Source organism: Manacus candei, unplaced genomic scaffold (genome assembly GCF_025592945.1).
Source record: "Manacus candei isolate 608988 ecotype Guabito, Panama unplaced genomic scaffold, ASM2559294v1 h1tg000002l, whole genome shotgun sequence".
Classification (NCBI taxonomy): domain Eukaryota; kingdom Metazoa; phylum Chordata; class Aves; order Passeriformes; family Pipridae; genus Manacus; species Manacus candei.
Genome location: NW_026138050.1, coordinates 6041592 through 6066772, shown reverse-complemented (window position 1 = coordinate 6066772; position 25181 = coordinate 6041592). Strand labels below are relative to the sequence as shown.

At 41.4% G+C, this 25181-nt stretch overlaps 1 protein-coding gene across 2 annotated transcripts in view; it reads right to left on the bottom strand.

The window, feature by feature from the left end:
• The window catches only part of PRKAR1B (protein kinase cAMP-dependent type I regulatory subunit beta), a 92101-nt gene that overhangs the window by 23474 nt on the left and 43446 nt on the right, over positions 1-25181 (bottom strand). For both annotated transcript variants that reach the window (XM_051781888.1, XM_051781803.1), the window contains exons 5-7: positions 16345-16406; positions 15561-15607; positions 7625-7783 (exon numbers count right to left, since the gene is read on the bottom strand). In XM_051781888.1, the coding sequence (XP_051637848.1) occupies positions 7625-7783; positions 15561-15607; positions 16345-16406 (268 nt within the window). The remainder of the gene's footprint in view (positions 1-7624; positions 7784-15560; positions 15608-16344; positions 16407-25181) is intronic.

Here is a 25181-nt window from a genome sequence, read left to right as displayed (position 1 = left end):
TGCAGTGATGTAACTAACAATTAAACATCATCCCCCTTCCTACATGTGCTGTGCAGGGGGGGCTGCAAAGACCCCCAAAGCAACGTGAATCCTTCCACCAACACCAACAGGCTTTGGATCCAGCTTTGGACAAAGCAGCAGCTGAGGCTGCCAGGTGCTCTCCTCTGGGGACAGTTCCCATTTGTGCCCCTCTCCCAGGGCCACCCCTGCTCCAGGACAGCCACAGCACCATCAGGAGCTGCCACTCTCCCCAGGTAGCTCTGGCTCAGCAGCAGCACCAGCTACCGAGGTCTCCCCTTCCGCACCCCGTTCATAATTTCCGAGTCTGGTGATGACAGTTCTCCTCAGCGATAGCATCGGTAACCCCTGTCTGACCTCTCTGTCTGACAAACTTGGTTCTCAACCTCGGGGGGCCCCGAGAGCATTTGAAGTGCCAGAAAGAAAAAAAAATGAAGAACTTCAAACGCAGGAGGCTCTGCAAACCACGCCAGCCCCTGACAGCTCGCTGCGAGACAAAGAATGGAAAACTGGACACTGCGCAGTTGTTGCTTTCCTCCCTGCAATCGAGTGGAAACAAGTCCAGCAAAATTGACAGCTGTGGAAAACCAGATTGGTGGTTTAGTTTGATGGGCTGGGACACCCGGGGACAGATGTGGAAAATGCTTTTTAAATGACTTGCGGACACAGATGAATTTTAAGAAGCAGTAATCAGCAGCCTGACCACAGCTTTGAGTATTTAGAGAGACCCAGGAAGGCAGGAATTGCAGACATCCCACCTGGCCCAGAGAGGAAGAGCCCATCACTTCCTACAGGAAAACAGGTGTGTTATGTCTTGGCTAAACTAAGCCAGGGCAGTGGTACAGAATCCACAGTGAAGGCAAGTGCAAAAGCAAAACTGAAGCGGAAAGAATTAATTAAATGTGCTGTTAAAATGTTTTGTATTGTGATAGTATCTAGAACCTCAGTGGGACTCCACTTAATGCACTACACTGCATTAAATATCCCCTGCCTCAGGATGATCCCACAAAGGTGAAGATGAGCCTAGGGAGGAACTAGTGACTGAGGCTTAGGACTCCTGTTTCCCAGCACATGCACTGAAGCCAAAGGTGACCCAGTTGATGGCTCCTGACTCAACCTGCAGGATGGCTCCATCCATCCCTTCCTCTCTCCTGAGGGAGACAAACAACACCGGGGGCACGAGCCACACAACAACAGAACTTCCCCTCAGGGTGCCCAGGCAGGCACAGAAGCCTTCTCTGCCTTTTCAGTGCACCCGAGGCTGGATCCCAGTTGGAACAACCAGATCCCAATTTTTCTTCCAGACAGGAGAAGCCTCACTCACACTCACATATATTGTTTTCACTTGAAAGTGTTTTCCTGCTCAAGCTTTCACAAGCAGAGTGAGGGGAAGGATTTTGAGAGATCAGTACCTTAAGCAAGCTAGAAACAACCCAGCAGCAGAACTCTTACAACCAACCAAACTATGTGCTTATTTCCATTGGTATTAACCATCTTTTCTCCCATGAAACAGAGAACATAGAATTATAGAATCACAGAGTGGCTTGGGTTGGAAGGGACCTTAAAGATATCTAGGTACTTCCCACCTTCCCTGACTGGCCTTATATTCCCCTCTCATCTCCTCCCATAGCCTTAATGTCACCTCTGACTCCTGAGGTCCTTTTTACACTTGTTTTATTTGGTCTACTCACTTCACCCAAATTGCTGAGGCCACTGGTACAAACACCATCACAAACTTCTCTCCTAATCAAAGTGCCAGCCAGCACATTCCTTGGGACATGTGCTGAGCCTGTTCTCATGCAATATTTTCATAGATCTTCTAGAAGCAGCAACAAATCAGACAGTAACAATACCTACAGACTATGAGATGCTATGAGAGCTTGCCAGAGCAGGAAAATAACAAGAAAGGACCTAGAGAAATTAGAAATGGGACTAGAAAATAATAGAATTAGCTTCCATTGGGAAAAAAACAGCTAAGAAATCCAGAGCAGAGATATTTGACAAACAGAAGACCTGAAAGTTGTAAAGCTGAAAGAGATTTACAGACAGTAGGTGAGACCTGCATCAGACTGCAACAACAACACAGCCAAGGCTATTTTGGTCTGTACATGCCAAGATATCATCCAGGAATGAAGTTTAGAGGCTCCATCTCCATGGCTCAGATGTGACGGCGCCTGGTGTGCTACATTCTGTCTCGGTACCTCTTCTCCAGAAACGTGCTCCCAAATCCAACAGAGCTTGAAGAAATGCTAAAACACTCGGGGAGAGCTGATAAGGAAGGAGCAAAACAAATTCAGCCTGTAGTTGTTGGCTCAGCACTGGGATCATAGGTATGTCATCCTCATAGCTGGCACGCACCGTGGCAAGGTTTTAAGTAGACAGTGATAGTCATCTACAGATATATGACAGAAGGAGAGGGCAATTCAGTACAGCATAACTTGACATAACTCAAAGTAATAGGAGAAAATTGAGAAAATCTAATTTAAGATCAATATCAAAAAAGTTTTCCCAATGTAAGAATTATTCCCTTGCAGAGAAGTTTCCCAGGGGAAGCAGTAGAAATCTTACTGCTTAAGCCAGATAAAAACAATAGTAAATGTACATGAATAATTCTGCACTGGCAGGGTTCTTGATGGCATGTTTTAAGAAGTCTTTATTAATTCTGCTTTTTTTTTCTAACCTATTAATATCTTATTTCAATAGTCGCTGCTTCTCCCTCTCCCCCCTTTCCTTTGTTCACTTTCTCCCTGGTTCTGAGCTGTCATGCACAAACTCATCTCCTTAAAGACAGTGGTTCCCATTAACTACGAAGCCTCGTTAATATTCCAAGCCGCAGTGCTCCTCCCTGAGACAATCCCAAGGAGAAACAAGATCACTCCTGTTCGTCACATCCACACAGAAAAGGACTCAAAGCCAGCTTTAGGACCACTTAATGTAGCAAGCACTAGGCTTAGCTTAAGCAACACACAGGCTGGGAAATATTAATGCCCCAGAGATTGTAACAGGTTTTTTTGAGATCCTATTCAACATCTGCTTCATCTCTTTTCCAACTGCCCTTTCTTCATCTTCTTTGTTTTCTTCCATTTTTTTCTCCCAGTCCTCCAGTCTGATCTTTCTTTCTCCCTCCAGCACTCTTCGTGTCTTCTTTCTTGCTTCATTTTTTCAGGTGGAGTTGATTGGGTCCTCCTTAGAAATTCCCACCTTCAGTGAGAAGCCAAACAAATGTCTGCTAAACGGCAAAGCATGACTCAGGTTTCAAATAAAGAGTTATCCTGGCAGGAGGTGCCAGAATGGCCTTCTGGACTGCTGCAGCTCCATGTAATCCCTGCACAACCTGATACTGAATGATGCTTTGGGTGTGCATTCTTACAGGAGCATGAAAGGAAGAGTCTCTGTGCATACTGACCATGATCCACAGCAAATCAGCCCACACGATCCCTGGGCTTTATTCCACAGATGTCGGATGGATTGCAGCCTTTGGCTTTGCTTTATGCTCTGGCCACTGCACAACCTACATTTTATGGCAACACAAAGTCCTCCTGATTTCATTTTCTCTGAGCACAAAAAAAAAGCACTTGTTAGGGAATTTGTTCTCAGGTTCAAAGCTGTGAAAAGACGGTAGAAGAAACCAAAAGGAGCATAAATAAAATGAAGTGTAAGATCAGGAACTGACTAACCTTGATTTGTCATGACTTACATCCCAATACTACAATTCCCTTTCTGTGAGCAAAGTTTGCCAAATAGGCAAAAAGTATTGTAGCCTGTACAACTCCACTCTCAGAGCCAGGTATCTTGGGCCGTGGGAACTAGAGGATAGTTAAATTATCCTGAATCAAGTCTTCTTAAAGAAGAAATTGCAAGAAATTAATACTTCAAATTTTCTTAGTCTGGGAACTGAATTGTCTAGGGGAACAATCTGATGTTGGGATACAGACATTTGCTTCTCTGGTATTTGTGGTATTTGCTATATTTAGAATACAAATATTGTACTACCCTGGGATGTTCCCCATTCTGAGATGCTCTTGAATCCAAATTGCAAAGAAGAGAGCAGCAACTGAATTCCATGAGAAGCCTATGGCAAAAAAAATCCTTTGCAGCTCTCCCAGAAGAATGTAAGTAAATAAATATTGAATATATACACAAATGTGTGTGTCTGTGCTTATGTGTGCACACACAGAGAACACGCACACAAAAAAATTTGCAACAGGGTGAAAAGTATGAGACTCAGCAAAGATTATTTTATGAAATAATTGGAACACACAGATGGACAGATAATTTGTGAGTGTACCACAGGGGAAACACGTTGAAGTGGTATTTTGTAACCCATCTAGTACAGTGAATTTCATGGTGTAATATTTTGTCAAGCAATTTCACTGCAAATCCTGACAGAAGGACCTATCCCAACATTTACAGTCATCACAGCTGCTAAAACAAACTTGAATGTGACATTCAAGACATCAGGGTACCTAAGCTGAGACAATGAAATAAAGAAATATATCTGTTTTAACAAACTTCCTTTGGGACTGGCTAAATAATAAATGGATGACAAGTGTAACTAAAAAACAGCAGGAACTTTCTGAATCAGGCTTTGTCCATCTATAAAAAGGAAAACCCAAACTCCAAGCCTCCAGAAATGCATTTTATTCATACCACAAACCAGTCAGGGTCAATGAGACACATAAGTGGGGAAAATGGCACTAAACAGAAATAAAAACTAGAAATTACTAAACGCAAAGCAAAGAACCAAAACAGTGACTGCAAGGAGAAATGAGGTGGAGAGTCAAGTGTCTCATGACAGGATAAAATCTTTTTGGCGAGTGTGGATCTGAAGGCATGATTTGCAAATAAATATTTACAACCCGAATAAAATTTCAACACTAGGCTGAGAAAACACGGGGTTGGTCACAGCAGGGAAGGAATGCAGACGAGAGAAATAATTATCTTGGGTTATGGAGGGGCTTTATCTGACTACAGGAAAAAAACATAACCTGGGGAGAAAAAGGTCATTGATCCCTTGGACAAAAGGGCTCGCAACCAGAAAATTAAAAGAAAAGAAAAACCTGCTCACTCACGAGTTTTACCGGTTTAAATGACAGATTTCAAAAATATCCTAAATGTTACCAACTCTTATTTAGAGGCAGAAGCATTTCTACGTCTAAAATATCCAGTTAGAGGCTAAATGGCAGGAAAACCATGTTTCTGGGACTTGAAAGGCAGCTACTTAATACATCTTGAAACTGAGCACAGCAAAAGCAGCCCCGTAATGGTGGAGTTCGCTTCAAGTATGAAATGCAGCCACTGAAACATGATGTAATTAATTCTTAGGCTTGAGGAAATGTGCAGAGAGTCACTGTAACCTGCCCTCACACGACTGCACAAAGACAGGTGTCTGATTTCACCTACAGCAAAGACATTATCCACCCTGCACCTACAAATAAATGGAAAGATGACAGGATTTATGTAGTGTGTGGATGGCTAAATTGCACTCACCAGGAACAGCACTGAAAATTGGACATCTTCTATACCTGCAGCAATTAATTCACCATGCTACTTGAAATATTTCCTATCTGAGTATTGGGAATACTGCAACCATGCTGTCTGGGTGTCTAATGCAATGTAACAGACCACCAATTTTCAATGGCCCCAACTGTAAAAAAAACCCAAGAAGAGACAGAGGGAAAGAAAACACATCCATGTGAATTTAAAGGTCTCATCAATAGCAGAAACTGAGCTTGCTAGGTAAGGTAGAGCAGTTACTGGTCAAGAGAATATGTAAATTAATTTGAAAAGCACTTAGCACTACACTAGAATCAAATAGAAGTATCTCCATAATATTCAAGTTATATGTATGAATAAAGTCTTTTCCACTTGAGACTTGAAATCCTTTTAGCAAATTCTTGTCTCTGCATCAAGTATTCATCCTCTGAAGGGTGCTATGAGATGATAATGGACATATGACCAAACCTGACAGCTCACAGGGCTGGACGATGTCAGGTACCACCAGTTCCATCACCACTAGCAGTGAAATCACCTCTGGGCTGCTAAGCCTGTGAATCTGTCCCTTCAATTCCTCAGTAGCAAGGTTACAGGCAGCTGCAAAAAGCTCTGCTTAAAAAGCCAAGGAATATGTGTCTTGTCCTGACATTTATTTCCCTCCTACACTTCTACTCTTTTGTATTTTGGATTCTTCTTTGTGGCATGCAGGTTCATCACACCAGTTATCCCAGGCATCCCTCCACTGCATCCATGAAGGACAAGGGACAAATAAGTTGGATGTGCCTCTTAAATCTCTTTAGTAATTCTCCTGCTCTATGTTTTAGAAATATCTTTCAGAAATGCCTCTGCCTGCTTCCCTGCACTGGGAAGCTTTCAAAACTATTCATCCTGCTTACCCACAAGAGAGAAGACAGTACACTTCTCATCATTATTCCTCTATTTTGTCTTGGAGCCATCAGGTTGAATATTTTGGGATAGAGTAAATTTCCATTAGATGTGCTCTCCTAGATGTCAGTGTGAATTTTGTTTATGTGACACTGAACTCAGCCCTTGAAATATGGAGTGAACACCAGCACTGCTCATACAGACATCCAACAGGATAAATAAAGATCACTCTTACACTCTGTGGTTAAGAACTAATCATGTAAGTGTAAAATCTCTATTTCTTTCCTAATTTTTCTGTTTTCCATGACATCCACTGGAAATATAGGTGATCTCAAAATGCACACTCCTTTATTAGTCTAAGAGCATAGTGTCATTTCCTTCAGATCAGAATGGAATAATGCAGCTTTTAGAAAAAAGTCATGTTGAGAAAGAAGCTTTACATAGAGTTATGTCTGTTAATTATCAAAAAGAAAGGAATATTTCAAGGAGAAGGAAGATATGCACATGGACATTGGAAACAAACTCATAAAAAAAGTTATGACTCTGCCGAAGTTAATTATCTGTCAAAGTTTCCACTATAAACTCACCACTCAAGAACCAACATCAAATCCATAAGCTCACACACCCTCCAGGTGCCACAAAGGTCTGCTGAGCTTTGCTGCAGGGCTGAGGGAGTTTGAGAGGAGCAGAGCAATGAATCATTGGCAGGGGCTCTGCAGCTCCCATCCCATGGTACCTGTGGCTGGGTGCTGGCTAACACAGATGGGGGGCACAGTCCAACCAGGACTCCTTCATTATTTTAGTGGACCTGGATTTACTTTCTATCACCTCCTTTGAGGAATACAACACAAGTTCAGACAAAGACTTCATAGGCAAGAGGTGCTGCTGAGAGACATTTCAAGGCTCATGATAAGGAGAGGATTTGCAGAGCTTTGGTGGGTACCAGAGGCCTCCTGAGGTTTTCATTCATGTGTAGCAGTTACACATAATGTTATTCAGTTGAATTTCTGACTCAGCCTCTTTCTGCTGAATCCTGTCCCCTTTTCTTTCAGTTCACTTAATTCAGTTACTCAGTGTTTTTGTCATGTCCGCTCTCTTTTGTGCAGAAGCACAGACTGCACAGCCTTCTATCATCAGAGCACTCTGAACACAGAAGTGCTGGCGCTACAAAAGATAAAATATAAAAACACCAACTCCGTAGAGGAGCCCTTCTCCATAAACTTACCATTAAAATGCGTCTGTAGCTGTCCCTGTCGATGCCCCAGAGCTTCAGGTCTGTCTTGGCCTTGACAGTGGCAGCCCGGGGTGTTCCATAGATCAGTGCCAGCTCCCCGAAGCTGCCTCCTTCTCCAATGCTGGTGACCCACTCCCCGTTGACATAAACCTACCACAGCACAAGACAAAGCAAGAAGTAATAGCAGTTTGGGGGCTGAGATGCAATTCTCCTTCTACTGCCAGTTACCCAAAAGGCTGTCAGTAATTTCCTTTCATCAGCTCTGGGGACACAGAAGGAAAACAAGAGCGTAACACTTTCTGCAGTCAGTCCCCAAAGAGGGCAACAACCTGTTCTGTGGACAGAATTTCAAGTTGTCTTGCTTCAGTACAATGACTGTATTTACTCTCCGAGTTTTCAGCTCCCATGGTTAACTGGCATCATGTTTTCCCTCTTGTGTTCAAGGCTCAGGCAGTCAACAAGCAGAACTGTCACAACTTTGGCTTTTTATTAACACTGTCAGACTTGAAAGGAAGGAGATTTGTTGATATGTGTAATGAGGGTTGCTGAAAAGCACCACGGCCATGAAATGAAAAACAGTCAAAATAAGGAAATATCTTTTCAAAAGAAACATTTTTTTCCCTTCCCTAAGCCTAGTGCTTCCAACAACCATTTAAATATGAGTATACAGATCTCCTTCTCCCTTAGTGAGAAGATGACTAAGTGCTTTGGACTCAAGAAGCTCTATGTAGAACTACTCTTTATCTTTAACATCAGCTCTACAGAACTCAGGAAGCAGGGTTTGACCCACAGTCTATTTAGGTACCTCTTGGAACATGACTCAGCTCTATACCACTATCACTGTATTTTTCCTGGATTATGTTTAATTTGAGAAGAATTCCTACACTTGGGTAGGGGGAAGGGGCCTTGTGCAGGTGCTTTCCTCTGGGCTGCATTTTCCTCTCCACTCAAGGACAACACAGTTTAAGAGACACAACAGTGTATGCAAAGGCTGGTGTGGACTGTGCATTCTAAGGCTTGCTGCCATAAACTACACAATAAACCCTTTTAATTCTGTTAACGTGTCCTTGAATTTGGAGGGAAGGAAAGGCTGGGTGCTTATACCCAGTGGAGAGTGTATCCCAAACTGTTACAGACCAATAACAGCAGAAATCAACCAGAATTAATTTCATTTGTTTGGAAGTTCTGTGAAGAAAAATAATAGGAAGAAAATAGGTAGTTATTCTTATCTTAAGAAGAGAAGTATTGCAAAGGCAGAGATCATAACCTAACACCAATTACTGAGTAATAAACTAGCAGGTTTTAAAAAATATATGAATTAGGTCTGTGTTCAAGCTGGGCATGAGAAAAGATGGTGACCAAAATAAATGAACTGGGGTCAAAATTCAACAACCTGTCAGTATTCATTTTACTTCTGTCTTCCTTTTATGATGAAAAGGTGTATTACAAAATACAGCTGGAATCAATCCCAATTTATCTTCACAATATTCAATTAAGATTTTCTCCAGCTCCTACTGAGGTGAGTGAAATTCTGGTTCAGTAGGAGATGGATGAGGCCACAGAGCAGTTCAGCTGATCAAGAGACCTCTTGGGTATCAGCTGAAAAGGAGCAGCACTGGCACCACTGCTGAACTCCAGGCAATGTGGTGGCTCCTGGTGCTTCTGGAACATCTGAGGATAAAGGGGCAGAAAAATAAAGGGTAAAAATAATCCCAAACAGGCAGGTGGTAGCAGACTGCCAAGAAAGAGCTCAAGCCACAAAAGCTATAGCTTCATTTCTTCACCATGACAGAATGAATGTCACACGGGAGAATATCACACAAGAGAACAGTAACAGCCTTTCCTTTCAAACTTTCACACAGAAAGAAAACCTCATAGAACACCGAATCTGCTTTTGATTCCCCTCATGATGAAAAAATGAAAGCAAAAGAAGTTTTAAAAAAGCCAGGAAAACCCAAGCACTTTCTTGGTGAAACAAGCAGGTAATTCTGTGGCTCCTGGATCTTTTTTTTTTTTTTTTTGTGAGACAAGCACGAGAAATGGACGAATAAAAGGAGGGTTCTGAAAAGCTTGTAACATAGTGAGAATGTATGAACATTTCTAAACTCCATTAATTCATTGCAAAATTGTCCAGATGCATGTTTGACTGTAGGGATACTCTCCTTCTGTGGGAATTTCACTGGATGGACCCAGGGTTTGCTACAGTACAGCAATCCATGTGTCCCCAGTAAAAAGTCTCAGGGATGATGGCAAAAATCTAATAATGCCAATGAGTTTGGGACCACATCCTTAATGTCAACTGCCATGGTATCCTTGAGTCTTTTTCAGCACACCAAAAGTGCGTGTGTTTCTACATGTTCTTTTGTTGAAAAACACAGATTTTGTTGTTGCAGAATGGTCTGAATTATAAGCAGGAAATAAAACTCATTCCAACACGTATTTTTAAAGCAATATGGTGACATTTCTTGTTAAAGCAGTGTGACTGCATCCCAGACAGGGGAATTATGCTGGTAAAACTCAAGTTTGAGCGAGTGAAGGATGGACATTTAATGTTGCACAGTTGTTATAGAGGCTACTGCTCTGCTCTAAGACTCCTTTAATTTTGCTGTCTTACTTGACAAGACTCTCCAAAACATGTTTGACATCTCGCCTTAAACAGTTTATGCAAATGGTCATTCGTCCACCCTGAGGGTGTCAGGTTCAAAATACTCTGAGGTGAAACCAAATCACTGATCTGACAGTCTTTGGGCCCAGCATTCACTCCCCCAATAAAAATGTCATTTCAAATATCAATCTCTGAAAGAGAAAACAGCTTGAGAATAAGTTATTTTCTAGAAGGAAAACCATTGCACTTCATTCTCTGCAAAGGTCTAAGTCAACAATCTACTTTTGTCTTTATGATGAAGTTAAAGTGCATTGATGGCACACTACAAAGCCATCCTGCCCTTTAACGGAGTTCGGCTCCACTATAAATCCCTTTAAAATAGATTTAAAAAAAAAAAAAAAGAAGTAGAAAGGAAAGTAGCTCTGTTTGTAAGGTGTGGGAAGCAAAGCTATTTTAGGCTCAGAACAGCTTATGAAAGCCAATGTTATATGGCAGCAGCTCAGATGATCTCCCTATTTATCCTAAAAAACGCTGGGCTGAGGTTTTGGCTCAGCCAGTTTTAGGCATCTGTGAACTCTCACCAAAGTGGTGAGTACATAAAGGAATTACTCCTAATTTTCACTTGAGCTGTCAATCACAGGTCTGTAACAGCTGGAACCTTCTTTCATGCAGCTGAGGAGAAAAGTAGAACTTCAGATGCCCAAATATGTCCAAGCCCTCAGGACCACCTACTTTTCACACATGAGAAGTACTTTAGATGTCTATCGTTGTTGTATGAGCACTCCAGTTTTTGCAGGCTTGAGAATCACAAAGCTTTTTCATTCCTTTATATTTTAGGAGGCAAACAGGAAAAATCTCCTGTGGACATCAGAATTTCCTTTCTTCACGGGCTGTGATATCCATGGGCACTGACTGTGGGAGGAGATGCAGAGTCATAAAATACTCAATGCAACAGGATTTGGATCTGGGCCTCACTTATCTTCATGTTCTCCAGAGATGCAGAAAGGGACCTTGCCATGAGCAGGGATGCAGCCATTTTACTTTGAAGGCAGGATATGAATGTCTGTCTCTGAGCTTTACTGGAGTGAATTTATCTTTAATTTTGTATTGTTGATTTCAAGTTAATTTCTAGCCTTTTTTTTTTTTCTGCCACTTTGCAATCTATGTGGACAATCTAATTTGTTCCAGGCATTGCAACTCTTACATCTTAAATCCCCTCCCTTGGATCTGTTTGCAATTTGGGCTTTGTGTCTTGTTAAGCCTTAATATTTGTTATCCAAACAAGAAGATGAGTTTTATTTCTTCTTGGAAAAATAAACAAGCCTTAGACATGAAGGGTATTTATATGTGGGTAGTTTTCTCAAAGCCAGTGTTTTACTTGTAGTTCGAATTTGAATATATGAACTTGGAGACTGCTTTAAGAATCCTCAAAAATTCAAGTTGAAAAACTCCAAACTTTGAAATGTTCTGCTTCAAATTTCAAATGGCAACCTTTTGAAATTAGGAAAATCATTGATGATGGAAGAATTCAAACCAGAAGCAATCTAGGGAATCTAACCATTAAATATAACTAGTTTTAAATCCAACAGAATTCCCACATAAAACACTGTGCAATTTTCATCTTTGTATATACAAATTAGACAGTTTGTATATACAAATAAGGGATCAAGAAGATTTGACCTACAAGCAAGAGGCAATCTTATCTATTATCCACAGTATTCATGTAGAGGTCCACATGGAGATTTATACAGCAAATAAAGAACTTATTTAAGAAAAAAAACCACTGAAAAGTTTTCATTTTGATTTTCACCATGCTACAGTTCGGCTGCTGTTGTTTTACAAGAAGAAAACCTGAGAATGCCTGTAGAGAAAGTTGCTGTGACATTACACAGAAAAGGAAGTTGCTGAGTCTAAAAAAATAATACATCTGTTTGCAAAAGGGTAGTCGGTGGTGCTTTTTAAAGTAAAAAATGTGAGGTTATGAGATTAAAATAACAAACAGGAAGTCATTTTATATTTAGAAATATGGATTAGAGATTTTTGCAAGTCATATTTTAGCAGGTACTTTCAACATCTTTACTGGAAACTATAATTAAAGCTCTGCCATCTACTTTTTGGCACATGTTCCCATTTGTCTGAGCAGGAAAGCTTCCAGTAGACAATTGACCTCTAAGACTTCAAAGTTCGTGCCATCATCCACCTAGTGAACACTTTACCCATCTGCAGGGACAGATCATGAGTTAATAATTCTCCTCAACCCTGATGTGCTGAGGAGGAAGGTGACTGATAACTCCGTAATGTCCTTTCCCATCCAATACCAGCTTTGATCAAGATACACCTGATTTGTAGGATACAGGATATAAGAGGAAAACCCCAGGCCTTCTAAGAATCTTTCTGATTCTAAAATCCTTTCTTTTACACAGGAAAATTTGTGCCCTCCCCTCGGCCCCCAGTCCATGTGGAGTGTGCTTGCCAATGGAAGGGTTTGGAGTCTCCTGTGTTTGTCCACAGTAATACTGAGAAGAAAACGTACAGATACTTTATTCTGTGCTATCAGTGCCTGTGTACACCCCAAGAAAATGTAAGAGTTGAGAATTAAGTGTTATTATATTAAAAAACATTTTATTGTACTTCTAATTTGACTCAGATTATTTTGTAAGGGAAAATATTAGAAAGTTCTTACTTACTCTTTGGAGTGCCTGTGCCAAAACTCCAACACAAATTACTTTTAAATGCTGCAGCTTTTTAAACTCATAACACCACACACTGACCTTGTTATTCTCACTTTGTTGGTGGTTTCTGTTTGGTTTTGGTTGCTTGGTTGATAGATTTTATTGGGGTTTTATTTCAGTTTTGCCATGACTTTCTTCCAGGGGTAGGAATTTTATGATGGCACTTGCAACCTCCTTCACATGTGTCTCTGCATGTGCGTGGAAAACCTGGGTGCTTATCAGTCATGATGCTCTCAGAGTAAATTGCTCCTTGAATCCACCACTCCTGGAATACCTGCCAGTTCCAAGCAGATCAGGGAAGTAATGACAGCAGAGAGCCTGGCCAGGGGTTAAAGCCTCCGTGCACATGCCAACACCAGCTGAACCAGGCAGAAAATGGCTCGAGGCTCTAAGTCTCAGGGTCAATTGTCTACACTCCAAGTCGCTTTTTTTTCATGGAGAAGTGTGGAAGCATGCCAAAAAACTATCTGGCAAGGCTTAAATGAACTGCAGCCTGCTTACTAGCGGTCTGGAGTTCCTTCAGACAATAAGGATTTCAGAAGTTCTGCCCAGAAAGTGGGAGAACTCTTCTGGGGAGCACTGTATGTGGTGTGATAGTGCGGGCCCAGGGGATCTGGGAGCTGCTGCCTTACACAGGAGCAGGTGAGTCTGAACCAGTGGCCCTGGCACAGACTTGCTCTGGAGAGGGAAATGGGATCATCTCCCTGCAGCTTCCCAGCAGGGCAGTTAAGGTAGGGAACCCCTGTAGCTACCAGGGTGTAGCTCCTGGACAAGCAAACGCCTTGTGCCTTCCACAGCATCTTGCATTGGAATTCAGGATGTGTTTTGGCTGAAGTTTTAGGAACAGCTTAGGAAGCAGAGAGCACCAAACTGACACAGGGAGAGCAGGGGTAAGGTGCAGCAGGATGCACCTTGGAGGATGCTGGAGTGGGACAGCACAAGAGCTGGTCACAGAAGAGTTTGGCAAGCCTTACGTGGTCAGGAGCTTTGGTTGTCTCTGGAATAAGTTCAGTTCAAATTACATTTTTAACTCTTGCCAGGAAGTATTTGTCCAACAGGACATGTCTCTACATGTCTCTGAGAAGTGTCAGGATGACTATGTGAATTTGTCCATTTTGATCTGTCCTTCTAGCTGTGACTAACTATAGGTTGATTTTAGGGGAGTAGGGATTGAGAAGGCTCATGAAATCAAAGTTGCAATCTACTCAGTGAAACCCCATTTTGCCAGTGTTTTGTAAGAGCAATATGTGCATACGGAATATTATCTCTTTTGCAATTAATTGCAAGGGTTTTGCAGACTGTTTTCAGATGTCATTCAGTCCCTCACTAGCCCTGAGCCGAACACTGAAGAAAGCTTTCCTAAGGGTTTTGAGTGAGGACAAATTATTTTTAAAGAGGATTAATCTATAACTTCAACATGTGCATTTGAGAGTGTTTGTGGGTCTGATTCAAAGCCAGTGAACTCATTAGGCTCCCTATCGGTCCCTGACCAATTATTTTAAAACTAAATTTTAACACTGTTCTATAAATATTGCTCTTTTATTTTCTGGCCCTGTGGATGTGGCAATGTTTGCTACTGAGAGGTACATCTGATAGGAACAGTGAGTCAGACGGATTTCCTGAGGAGCAACTTCCAGAGGCAGAGGCAGCGTGTGAGGTTTCTCAATTCCCAACAATACCAATTAGATGGTCTCCTCACACAAACAGACTGCTAAAAAGAATAACTTTCACTAAAATAGCTCCAAGCCTCCTGCCTGGGTTTAAAATAAATCACCTTCTTCTTTAAATATGCCAAACAAAACTCATGTGGGCATCTGAAGAGCAAAGTTGCTAATGAGCAAGCCTGTCCTACCCGACAACTGTGGATATGTAAGATGTGTGTAGGAACTTGTAGCAAAACTGCAAAAAGGTGAGTTTCATACAGAATAAAAATTGTAAGAGGTGAATAGTTTATGATTTGGAAGGCAGGTTCAGAAAGAAGCTTCTTTTCAAAGACTTGCTGATTAAACCACTGCATACTCCTGTAAACATTTTGTGGTCTAACAGATCACTTTACACTTATAATAATCCTTCCTTTATTAATATGCTGCATTGTTCGTATATTTGGACCTAATTTTAAAAGCAAATTAAGGTTTCTAAGATGAAACTCACTGCCTGAGGCTGTATCTCAATTTGTGAAAAAAACCTCCAAACAACACATGAGCTAAGCTAACTGATTAAAGACAATATTTTCCTTATGGTTGATCTAAACCCTCGGGTGCATTCCAGCACGGTGGCCTGCTCTGCCAAAGACTGCACACCTCCAGGTGTGGTTAGGGCTCTGAAGATAATGTCATTTGCTTAGTTTTGATACCATATTTTCCTGCTTAGAATGGACAAATAAGCTAGGATGTAAAACATGCCAATTTTAAAATTACGAACAAATGACTTAACACAACAAAAGCAAGGTAATGAAATGAATGCTGTGAAATCTAGTTCAAGAAGGAAAGAGTCAGAACCACAGCACATGGCTGGCTCAAGCTGCGTGCCAAAGCACACAGTTTTATTATGTAGCTTCAAAATAAATATTACACTGCAAGGGTGTACTTACATCCACCTCGCCTTGGTCAATCACATAGAAGTTGTCTCCTTCATCACCTGGAAGCAAAATACAAAAGGTGATTGTTTCCTGAAGGTCTGCCAAGCTATTCAATAACTTCCTGTCCCTGTATTTAATCCTGTACATATTTGCACAGGTTTGTACACCAGATTACTTACAGAGAGATTAATTTTCTGAAACATCCTTGCCTATTTGCCTTCATAAATAAAAGTATCGTTATGATTTCTTGCTATTAATATCTTTCAATTGCATTAATTTATCTCTTTTGATTGATTCAACACTTCATTCAGTGTAAACACCCAAGATAATATAGCCTGAGGGTAATGAAGTCCTCCACAGCGTGCTGCAGGCATGCAGGTAAGTTGCCAAGTGCGATAACTCTGATACAGCACAATGAGGTGTTGAATATTCCCAACAACCATAAAAATATTTTCCATCTCTAATTACTCTCAGCCAGCCTGTGCCACCCTTATGCATTCTGAGCTGAGGTTTACTTCCCAACTATCTTCAGTTAAGGAACGAAGAGCTTAATTTGAGTGCTGTTTATCTACATTTAACTGCAGCACTTTGAAACCCTGGAGATCTACTGGTGTGGTTTTGTAGGAGACCTCTCCATTTGTAGCAAAAAAACTGCATCCATGAACTTATCACATAGCTGCACACTTAGATGCTTTTGGAATATGGTTATTCTTTCCATTAAGCAAAGAGGGTGAAATCTCAAATGGAGAGATGTGAATTATACAACCTTAGCAAACATAAAAGAGGAAAGGATTACCCTGTTGTATGACTGTTTCTCCTGCAATGTGTGTGACAGGGAACATGGCATCGAATATATCACTGGAAAAAAAAAAAGAAACATTTATTAATAAATAAGACCTACTTCTTATCTAGCCAGTAGACATACCTTCATTGTTTATTTAACCTTCATTAGCAGATTTTGCAGAAAAAGAAAAGGAGAATTTTAGCTGTAACTGGAAAGTGAACCCCTGCTCGGCAAGGAATCAAAATAACCAGTTATGCACAAGCTGTGGTTTAAAACTAAGCGAGACCATGATTCAGTGCGTGCTATTTTGAAAGAACTCCTGAGTTATATGCAGAAAGGCACTTCTTGCAGCACTGCACAAAGTAGCCAGCCTGAGTATTGCACTGTCTAAGCAGAGAGATTTGGGATTTCAGCTGCGATGGGTCTGTGCCCCAGCAGTGATCGTCAGATGCCCAAATGGGAGCTCTCCTCTTCTGAACATCTGGCCTCACATTTACAAGCAAAACCTGTTCCACAGTACAGAGCACACTTGGAAAGGTAGATGGCTCTAAATTAACACAGCATAAGAGCTGGCAGGAGACTGCACTCACAGTGCAGAAGAGGCCAAACTCTGAAAATCTCAGCGAGTTGCTCGTGAGAAGGGAATCTGAGCGATGCTACAGAAAGAGGGGAGCTGCAGAGGAGCCTTGTGCTCATTAATCACAACTGAATTACACACCTTGCCATGTCTCCAGCACACTGTCACATAGCCTTAAAAGGCCAGGCAGAGCAGTAGGGACGGGAACACACCCTGCACCAACACTTCGGGCAACTTGCCCAAATCCAGTCCTTTGTTTATTGAGGGAGACAGCAGGCTTCGTGGAGCCAGGGCTTCCTTTCCCCACATCAGATTTTGGGGAACTTATTTTCAGAAGCATGAACCACATCGAGATGGGCACTCCCCACCTCTCTTCCCCTTCCTATGCATCAGCCTCAAGGGCTAAAGGAAATAGCTCCCCAACACAAACAAAAGGCAGCAAGAGGGGATTGTTAACTAGTCTCTTCCCTGGTCTGGCCTAGGAACGGTCCATCCAGGGACCACTGACAACAGCAGTAATATGAAACACTTCAGCCTGGAATGAAGCAAAGTCCTCACAACCATGATGGAATGTGAACAGTGGAGAAACCCAAAATTTTCATCAAAATAGCCAGAAGATCAGCAAACAAACCCGTGAAACCTATGCTACATTTCAATGCCTTATATGGGAAATGCATACTGTAAAATCCCATTATTAGCTTATTTCCTGTTCAACTGTTCCAGACTTTATTCAGGCTCAGTTCTAGGAAATGTTTCACTCCTAAGTTCAAATTGCTCATGTCTTTCCTCTTGAGCAGTCTGGATGTTTTTGCTCAGTATCACAGCTCTGAATCAGGAGAACTGGGAGATTTCAGACCAGGCAGCTCCCGTGGCTCCGCAGCACCTGCAAGGGATGCTCAGCCATGACCTAAATATAACAAAACAATGTATTTCACCCCTGTTGTTTCATCAGGCCCACTCCATGCTATTCCTACTCACATCCAGGAAACACCTCCACCACGGATACAAAGCCCGCTCCAAGGCATCAAGGAGAAACCTTTTTCTCACCTTGTTTTGGGCACTGATGTAAAGATCTATAATAAATTACTTTGAAAAGTCTATGGGCCATATTCTTAAATCCACTAAACTCATTTTTGTGATCTTAGATGGGTTCAGCATTTCTCCAGTTCAAGGGACTTCTCTGTTGGTAAAAATCATCTGCCTGGTACAGACAGATCTCTGGAGCTGGTGCCTGTGCCAGCCCTCCACCGAGAAGAACTGGGAGCTGAGATTCCAGTGGGATGGGGGAAACTACCACACTGGTAGGTGATGAACTGGAACAGGCTCCAAGGGACTTTATGTCCATGAGGCAAGTCGTTTTCCAGCAGCTCTGGGAGCTGGGAATTCAGTACGACAGAGGCTCCTTTGCCTCCCTGTGGCTTCCCTTTGGCTGTGCTGGGGCACCTCTCCAAGCTCTGAGAACAGTCCTGCAGCCTGCAGAACATTTACTGAGGAAATGTGGCAGAGAACAAAGTCTTCAACGTGATAGATCCAAAAATAGGTACAACACAATGAATATCAATATCCAAATCAAAATGTGCTGTTCGAATAAACTTGGAAGCCTTATCTTTTTAAATAGAAATACAGAGAAAATAACTATCCAGTTTCACCCTTTCATCTTTGTTTTAATCCTGTACTTTATTTATGACTTAACAATTGACTGTAAAGTGTCCAATAAATTATGTATACCACGCCACCCTTCTCCAAAATGTTCCACATTTCAATTATACATCACCTTTTAGTTTTATCCAGAAAAACCCTCTTTAAAACTCACAGACCAAAACTTTCAGCTGACAGTGTAACGAACCCAAAGTCTATTAGCAGCAACAGCACATCTACACTAATATTCTCATGTATAGCAGAATATAGGTGTAAATATTCTAACACCCCACATATGATGGGGTGAAGTCCTCATTTTATTTCAGTGAAGTCTTAATCTTATTAGACCAAGACTTGGATTTTTAAAGAGACCTTTGAAGGACATGTCATGAAACATGTCCTGAGGTACACAGGAAAACACAGACACACAAGTTACCCAAAGCTGTGTTGGTGCTCATTTACAACTCCAAAGTGAAACAAGGGCATGTCTTTGATATAAATATAAGTGACCAATAATATCACACCTGTCACTGACAACACATCATGATGTTTTTTCCTAGTAGGGAATTACTGTTCTTAATTGATATAGTTAGGCTAAGATCTCTCACAGTGATTAATGAGTCGTAGTGTTTCTGCTTTTGGATGCTCAATTTGAGATTCATTAAACATCCTCAGATCTCCAATGATATGGATCAGCAGGCAGCCTCAAAGTTTCTCAGCCTACAAGTCTGGCAGCCAATAACTGGGCCATTCAGAATACCACCAAAGAAAACCACCCTTCTGGAAACTATCATCTCCTAAAGTACCAAATGCTTAAAGTCCCTGTATGAAATCTGCCTTTTGATTTAACTCAGACTGAGTGTAGAATCTGTTTGGAAACTTTTCTTTTTGCCTTTATCCTCAGCATCTGAAATAAATACAAAAATGTCACAAGGATCAATACACCAAAATACTTTGAAAATTTGAAAAATTTGTTCCTGACTCAAGCCAAAATCTGTACATATTTTCCACCTCCCCAATAAAGGTCTGATGCTCCATATTCAGTTCCAGCCATGTGTCCTGGGCCTGCACCATGTAGAGAAAGCAAACTTTAAATCCTGAATAAGTTAAGGCACTTGCTAAAGACATAAACAATACAGCCAAGGCAAAAAACATGGTCTGATGTTTTTTCCTGTACCACACACCTGTTTATGAGACATACAAAATCATTCTCTGGCCATTATAGCAAAAAACAGCTCTTACAAATCCAGTGCTGCAACCATCCCAGCACCAAGCACAGACTGTAATTAGGCTCTTCTCCAGCTCTGCAAAGGTAGGTAGTTGTATTTCTTGGGTTTGAAGATTGTGTTAAATTATTAGGGTCAAACACATGCAAACACATTCCTGACAACCAAATTTTTTCAAGCAGGTTTTATTCCGGCACAAAAAGCAAGCCAGAAAATCAGTAGTTAAGTCTTCAAATGTTGAACTACCATGATTTCATCTTCTGTCTGAGCTGCAGCACCAAGAACACAGCAGCCTCTGTCTCCTGCCCCTGCACTGTTGACACCGACCATGCTCACAACCCTTTGTGCTCAACTGATATGGAAATGGTTTGATTTCTTGCCAGGATTTTTATGATTGTGCTGTAAGTGAGAACTGCTCAGAGGGATTTCTTTATTTTGTTGACAATGTATCGTTTGCCCTCTTTCCAGATGACTTATTCAGGTGATGGATGAAGAAAATAGGGCACCAGATCTGGTATTTAAGCTGTTGTTTCATGAGACTGCAAGAGAGCTGCAACAGACCAAGAGAGCTGCTCTGACCCCAGCATGTCCTGGGCTCAGCATCAGCACTTGGAGGGCTCTTTCTCACCCTCTCCAGAGCCAAAGCTTTTGACAGGCTTTGCAATTTTTTCACAGCTTCCCTAACTCCTCCCAGAGGATCTATATCTGGTTACTCGTGGTACTCGGAGTCAGACATTCGTTCCAATCAAAAGGTATCAAGGGCAGTTTTTTGGCTTGGAAGTGTAGTTGCAGGTGGGTCTGTATGAACTGGAATATCCATGTTTGGATCCAAAAGGAGATGCTAGCGGGACATCACTAATGCTTTCCAGGGGGATTTCTGCAGGTTTGATTCCTTGTAACCTTTCAATAGTATCATTCAAAAACAAATCACAAGAAAAGATTGTGAGCAGCAGAGAACATACAGAGAGCAGTGAACTAGTCCAACAAAGTGAAACCAAGAAATGCGTTTAGACATGAAATCTCTATCTATTCAATCAAAAAATACCAGCTGTCTTCTTAGGGAATATCAAAATTTAAAAGACTTTTTTTAAAAGGTCAAAGATATCAAAGGCTTGCAGCAAGTTTTAACACATAGAGTGTCTTCCATGAGTGTACAGGGAATTGCAAACAACTGTGATCAGGCCTGGAATCACAGGGGCTGATCCTCTGCTGTCTGGCATCTCTGATGACTCCTGGCCACCTGGCCAGTTTGAAGCAATTCCCTTCTCATGCCAAGAAGGCAAACCCCACTCAAACCAGTGAGACTGCAGCTATTTAGACCAGAAAAAAAAATCTATTGCAGTGACTGCAAAGTAAATATGATGAAACACTTTGCTGATTTAATTCAGTAGCATTTTATAGACCCCATTTGCCAAGAGGCAAATGCCCGTGCTAAGAGGAAGCCAGTGGAGAGGGCAGGGCCAAGGGTTTCTCTTTCTCACGAGAAAAAGTGAGTGATAAAAATAAATCATCTCATCTGCTTTTACACCGGGGCTGCTTGGAGTTGACGTAGAATAGGAGATGGAAAAAAAATGATGTGCACTGTGGGTAATGTAGCACTGGCAATAGGCAACTGAGAAGCTTGTTAAAACAAAGCCAGAGAAAGAGAATTCCAAGCACTTTCAGAACCAGACCATGGCAATGGCCAAAATAGGGAAACTATGTAAGACAATTTATCAGTTTCACAATCAGATTTCTTTCCAGCCCTCGCTGTGCTGAATGCATTGCAGGGAAGGAAAAATGGAAGAGACAAAATGTATATGTGTTAGGCAAAAATGGAAAATCCTCGTTATACCTGCAGGTTATAATTTGTCAAGAGTTCAATCAGAACAATTTCATTGTGCAGGCAGCCTCAGGAAGCCTTCAATGTGTGTGCTATGCAGAGTTTTTTTCTTCTTTTGCTATCTCTCCAGCAAAACAAAGCCAGCCCTGTTTGTTGAGGACAGCTTTAAAAGATATGGAGCTGTTCTGGCACAATTCAACAAAAGACACGCAACATTTTCTCGCAGTGAGGCTGCCCTAGCAGGAGGATTCAAGCATTTTAAACCTTTCCTCCTTACATACCTTTAAAGTTTAGTAAACAGAGTTGATAGTGACTCCACCCCTCCTCTAGCTGTAGTTCTTGTGTCTGGGTACTATCTGGGTACTATTTTAAGATTTCTGAAGTGTGTGTGTGGGGGGGGTGTTCTATGGGGTCTTCTTGTGTATGTCTAAGATTTTCTTATGATTCATTTCCTGAAAAGACAACAACTTTCTAGCAATTGTTCTAACAACAGCTTCCCCTGCTCTGTAAGGACAAAGAGCACAGAATTCAAACCAAACTGGCTTCAATAAACATCTGTTTACTGAGGGAATAAACACGGTACTTTACCACAGAATAAATTGCAAGGGTCTCTGCAAGGCTCTCTCTGGAAATATAAGGCTTCAATCCATACTGCTTGTTCCTTGTAATGCTGCAAGTCCTTCCTGATGTACACTACTGAAACCACCAAGAACTATTAATATGATTTACTGACTACTGAGAATAAAGGCAAAGCACCCAGGTAAAATAAAAGATTCCCTTTTAGAGGTATTTAAAATCAACAGCCCCAAGCTTACAATTGCTATAACCAAATATGTGGTGTCATAGGCATACACCTAAGAAAGAGTCAGTACAGAAGCCTTAACAAAAACATTACCCATCTGCTTCTCTTAATGTCTTTTCCTGTTAGGACAGCAACAAATTAATTATAGCAGCTTACAAAGCTATTAACAATTTAGAATATTTAATTACTTCAGTACAATGGCTGACAATTACTTATTATTGCAATTAAGACATGCATTAATTTTACCATAATGACTATATAAGTCTTTGAAATTGGACATGAGAAGACTGTGAATGGCAGGGTAACATTTAAAGTCCATGTCTAATTCCACAACATTTATTAAGTCACAGGTCCACATAACTAGCAGACACGTGAAACAGAAAGAAATAAAAATCTGTCATCTTCTATTTCTGTGAAATATTTCCACTTTTACTGTTTTATGAAGTCCTTTTATAGGTTAATTAATTATTATAGCCAATGAACAGAATACAACTTCACGAGCAGAGCATCAATTCATTTTACAGACTCTACACATCTACGTGCCAATGGGTCACATCACCTTCACAAGTTAACAACAGCTTTCAGAGACAGTTTCTGCAGGGATCTCCATCTGGAAAACTATCTGCCATGGATTACTGCAACAAGAGGTACAAAAAGGGGCCAAACGTTGTGGCTCAAGAATGACAAGGTCCGATCCCACACTTTGGCCTCTTTTCCTCCCACCCCTCAGAAGCATCACTTCATTGAAGTCACACTGCCAAGCCCTGGCTGAGGGAATTGATTATTTCCCTCTGTTCATGCCTTGTGGGACAGCCTGGAGGACCATGGCCAGTTTTGGGCTCCCCCATACAAGAAACACACTGACAAACAGTGAGTGCTCAAAGTAGCTCAGGGCCTGGAGCACACAGCAGATGCAAAGAAGGTGGGAAAGGTGTCACAGCCAGGGAGATCCTATTGCTGTTAAGAGAAGAGGCACAAATTGGAACAGAGGAAATTACCAACCTATATAAAGAAAAAAAAAAATTTGCTATGAGGGTGGTCAAACACTGGAAGAGGGGCCCAGGGAAGGGGATTGTTTCCAAGCTGGGCAAGGCTCTGGGTTAGAGCAGCCAACTCTGCGCAGACCGGCTTCGGGCGGGAGGTGGGAGCAGGGATGTCTGGAAGCCCCGTCCACCTGCCGGGAGCCCAGGGCTTGGCACTGAGCTGCTCCCAGTGGGAGGGATGAGGTGGTCCTGGGCCCAGCCGCAGACACGGGGGAGGCAGGGGAGGGTGAGTCAGGAGGCCAGCTGGAGAAAATCCCATGCATAATGCACGGAAAATATGCTCTCTGTGTACTGATGGAGGAATAGCTGCCCTCCTGCATGAATAATTGCAGAGAGGCTGTATCCCAGCTTCCCATCACTAACAGCACTGCTCATCAGCAGGGCCTGTGCATACCAGGAGGCCTTGATTAGAAATTGGGTAATATGATTTTGGGGGGAAAAAAAGCAATTTGCTCAAAAAACTGGATATTCCTGTGGAAAACGGCTGATGTCATGTCCAATTTAAAATGTTTTAAAAGTTTTGAAACTGTCCAATTGTCCTACTGTGATATCTTCAGAGGATCTACTTTTCACTGTGAAATTACCTCAAAGTTACATTTCTTAATAATAAGTTAAAATCAAAATAAGGCATTGTTGAAAACGCTATTTCAGTTGAACTTAATCATATTTCTTTTCTTTTTTCCTCCGTGTGAGCATCCTCAAGATTTTCATCTTGGAACTAAGATTCAAGATGAGAGAGGAATTTAAATGCCAAAAGAAAAGCAAACAAGCAAAAAAAAAACTCCCAGAGAAACTTGGATCAGTAAAATACATTTTCTACTCGCTTACAATGTACAAATATATGCATACAGATATAGAGAAACACACATACTAGACTGTACAGGATTCTTTCTGGTTTAGTAGGTACCACATAGTGATTAGGAACTCTCTCCTTGGCCAGCAGGTACCAGAGTCTAATGCAGAGACATTTACAGAGATTATATGCTGTAAGAACACAGCATTGCTGCAAGAATACTTTACTAAAACACTGATTTTGAGAATGCTCCAAATACATCATTATTTGAAGCATGAAAGGGCACTGTAATGAAGTCAAAGGTTTTTATTTTTATGCACTGGCATCATAGAATTGACCCAAGGGAAGGTTTAGCACAGTGACCAACCATGCTCTTCAGACAAAGTGGGCCAAATTCAGCTCTGGTGTCACCAAAATGAGGTTGGTGTATCTGAGCTGACTAAAGAGGAGGATGACACTTTATGTCCCACATGAGTATATGATTTCCATTTCCCCCACAATTAATTACTTGTCATTTTCTCAAAATTCTGGAAAAGCAATGGAGGACATCACACTGAAAAAATAAGCATTTTAACTTAATAGTTGAAAGAATAAGCATTTTAACTTAGTAACTGAAAGAAAATTTCTTCTCCTGGGACCAAAACACAACATCACAAGAATAATTATCATCCCCAAAACAAGCCTCTGTTGTTATTAATATGAAGCAAATTCCACCAGTGATAAAGGGTGACCACAACAAAGTCATATTTGAACAGTTTATCCCTCCTGGTACTTTTAAATCCTTTCACTCTTTACTTTCAAGCTCCCTCTTCTGGACTATCCCCATGAAGCTGGAGAGGCACTTTGCACTCATCCTTACTTCAGGAATCAGGTAATAAAGCTGAAGAAGCCCTGGGCAAATGGCACTGATACAGATCTCTGATCACTGTGTCCCAATTCCATAGTTAC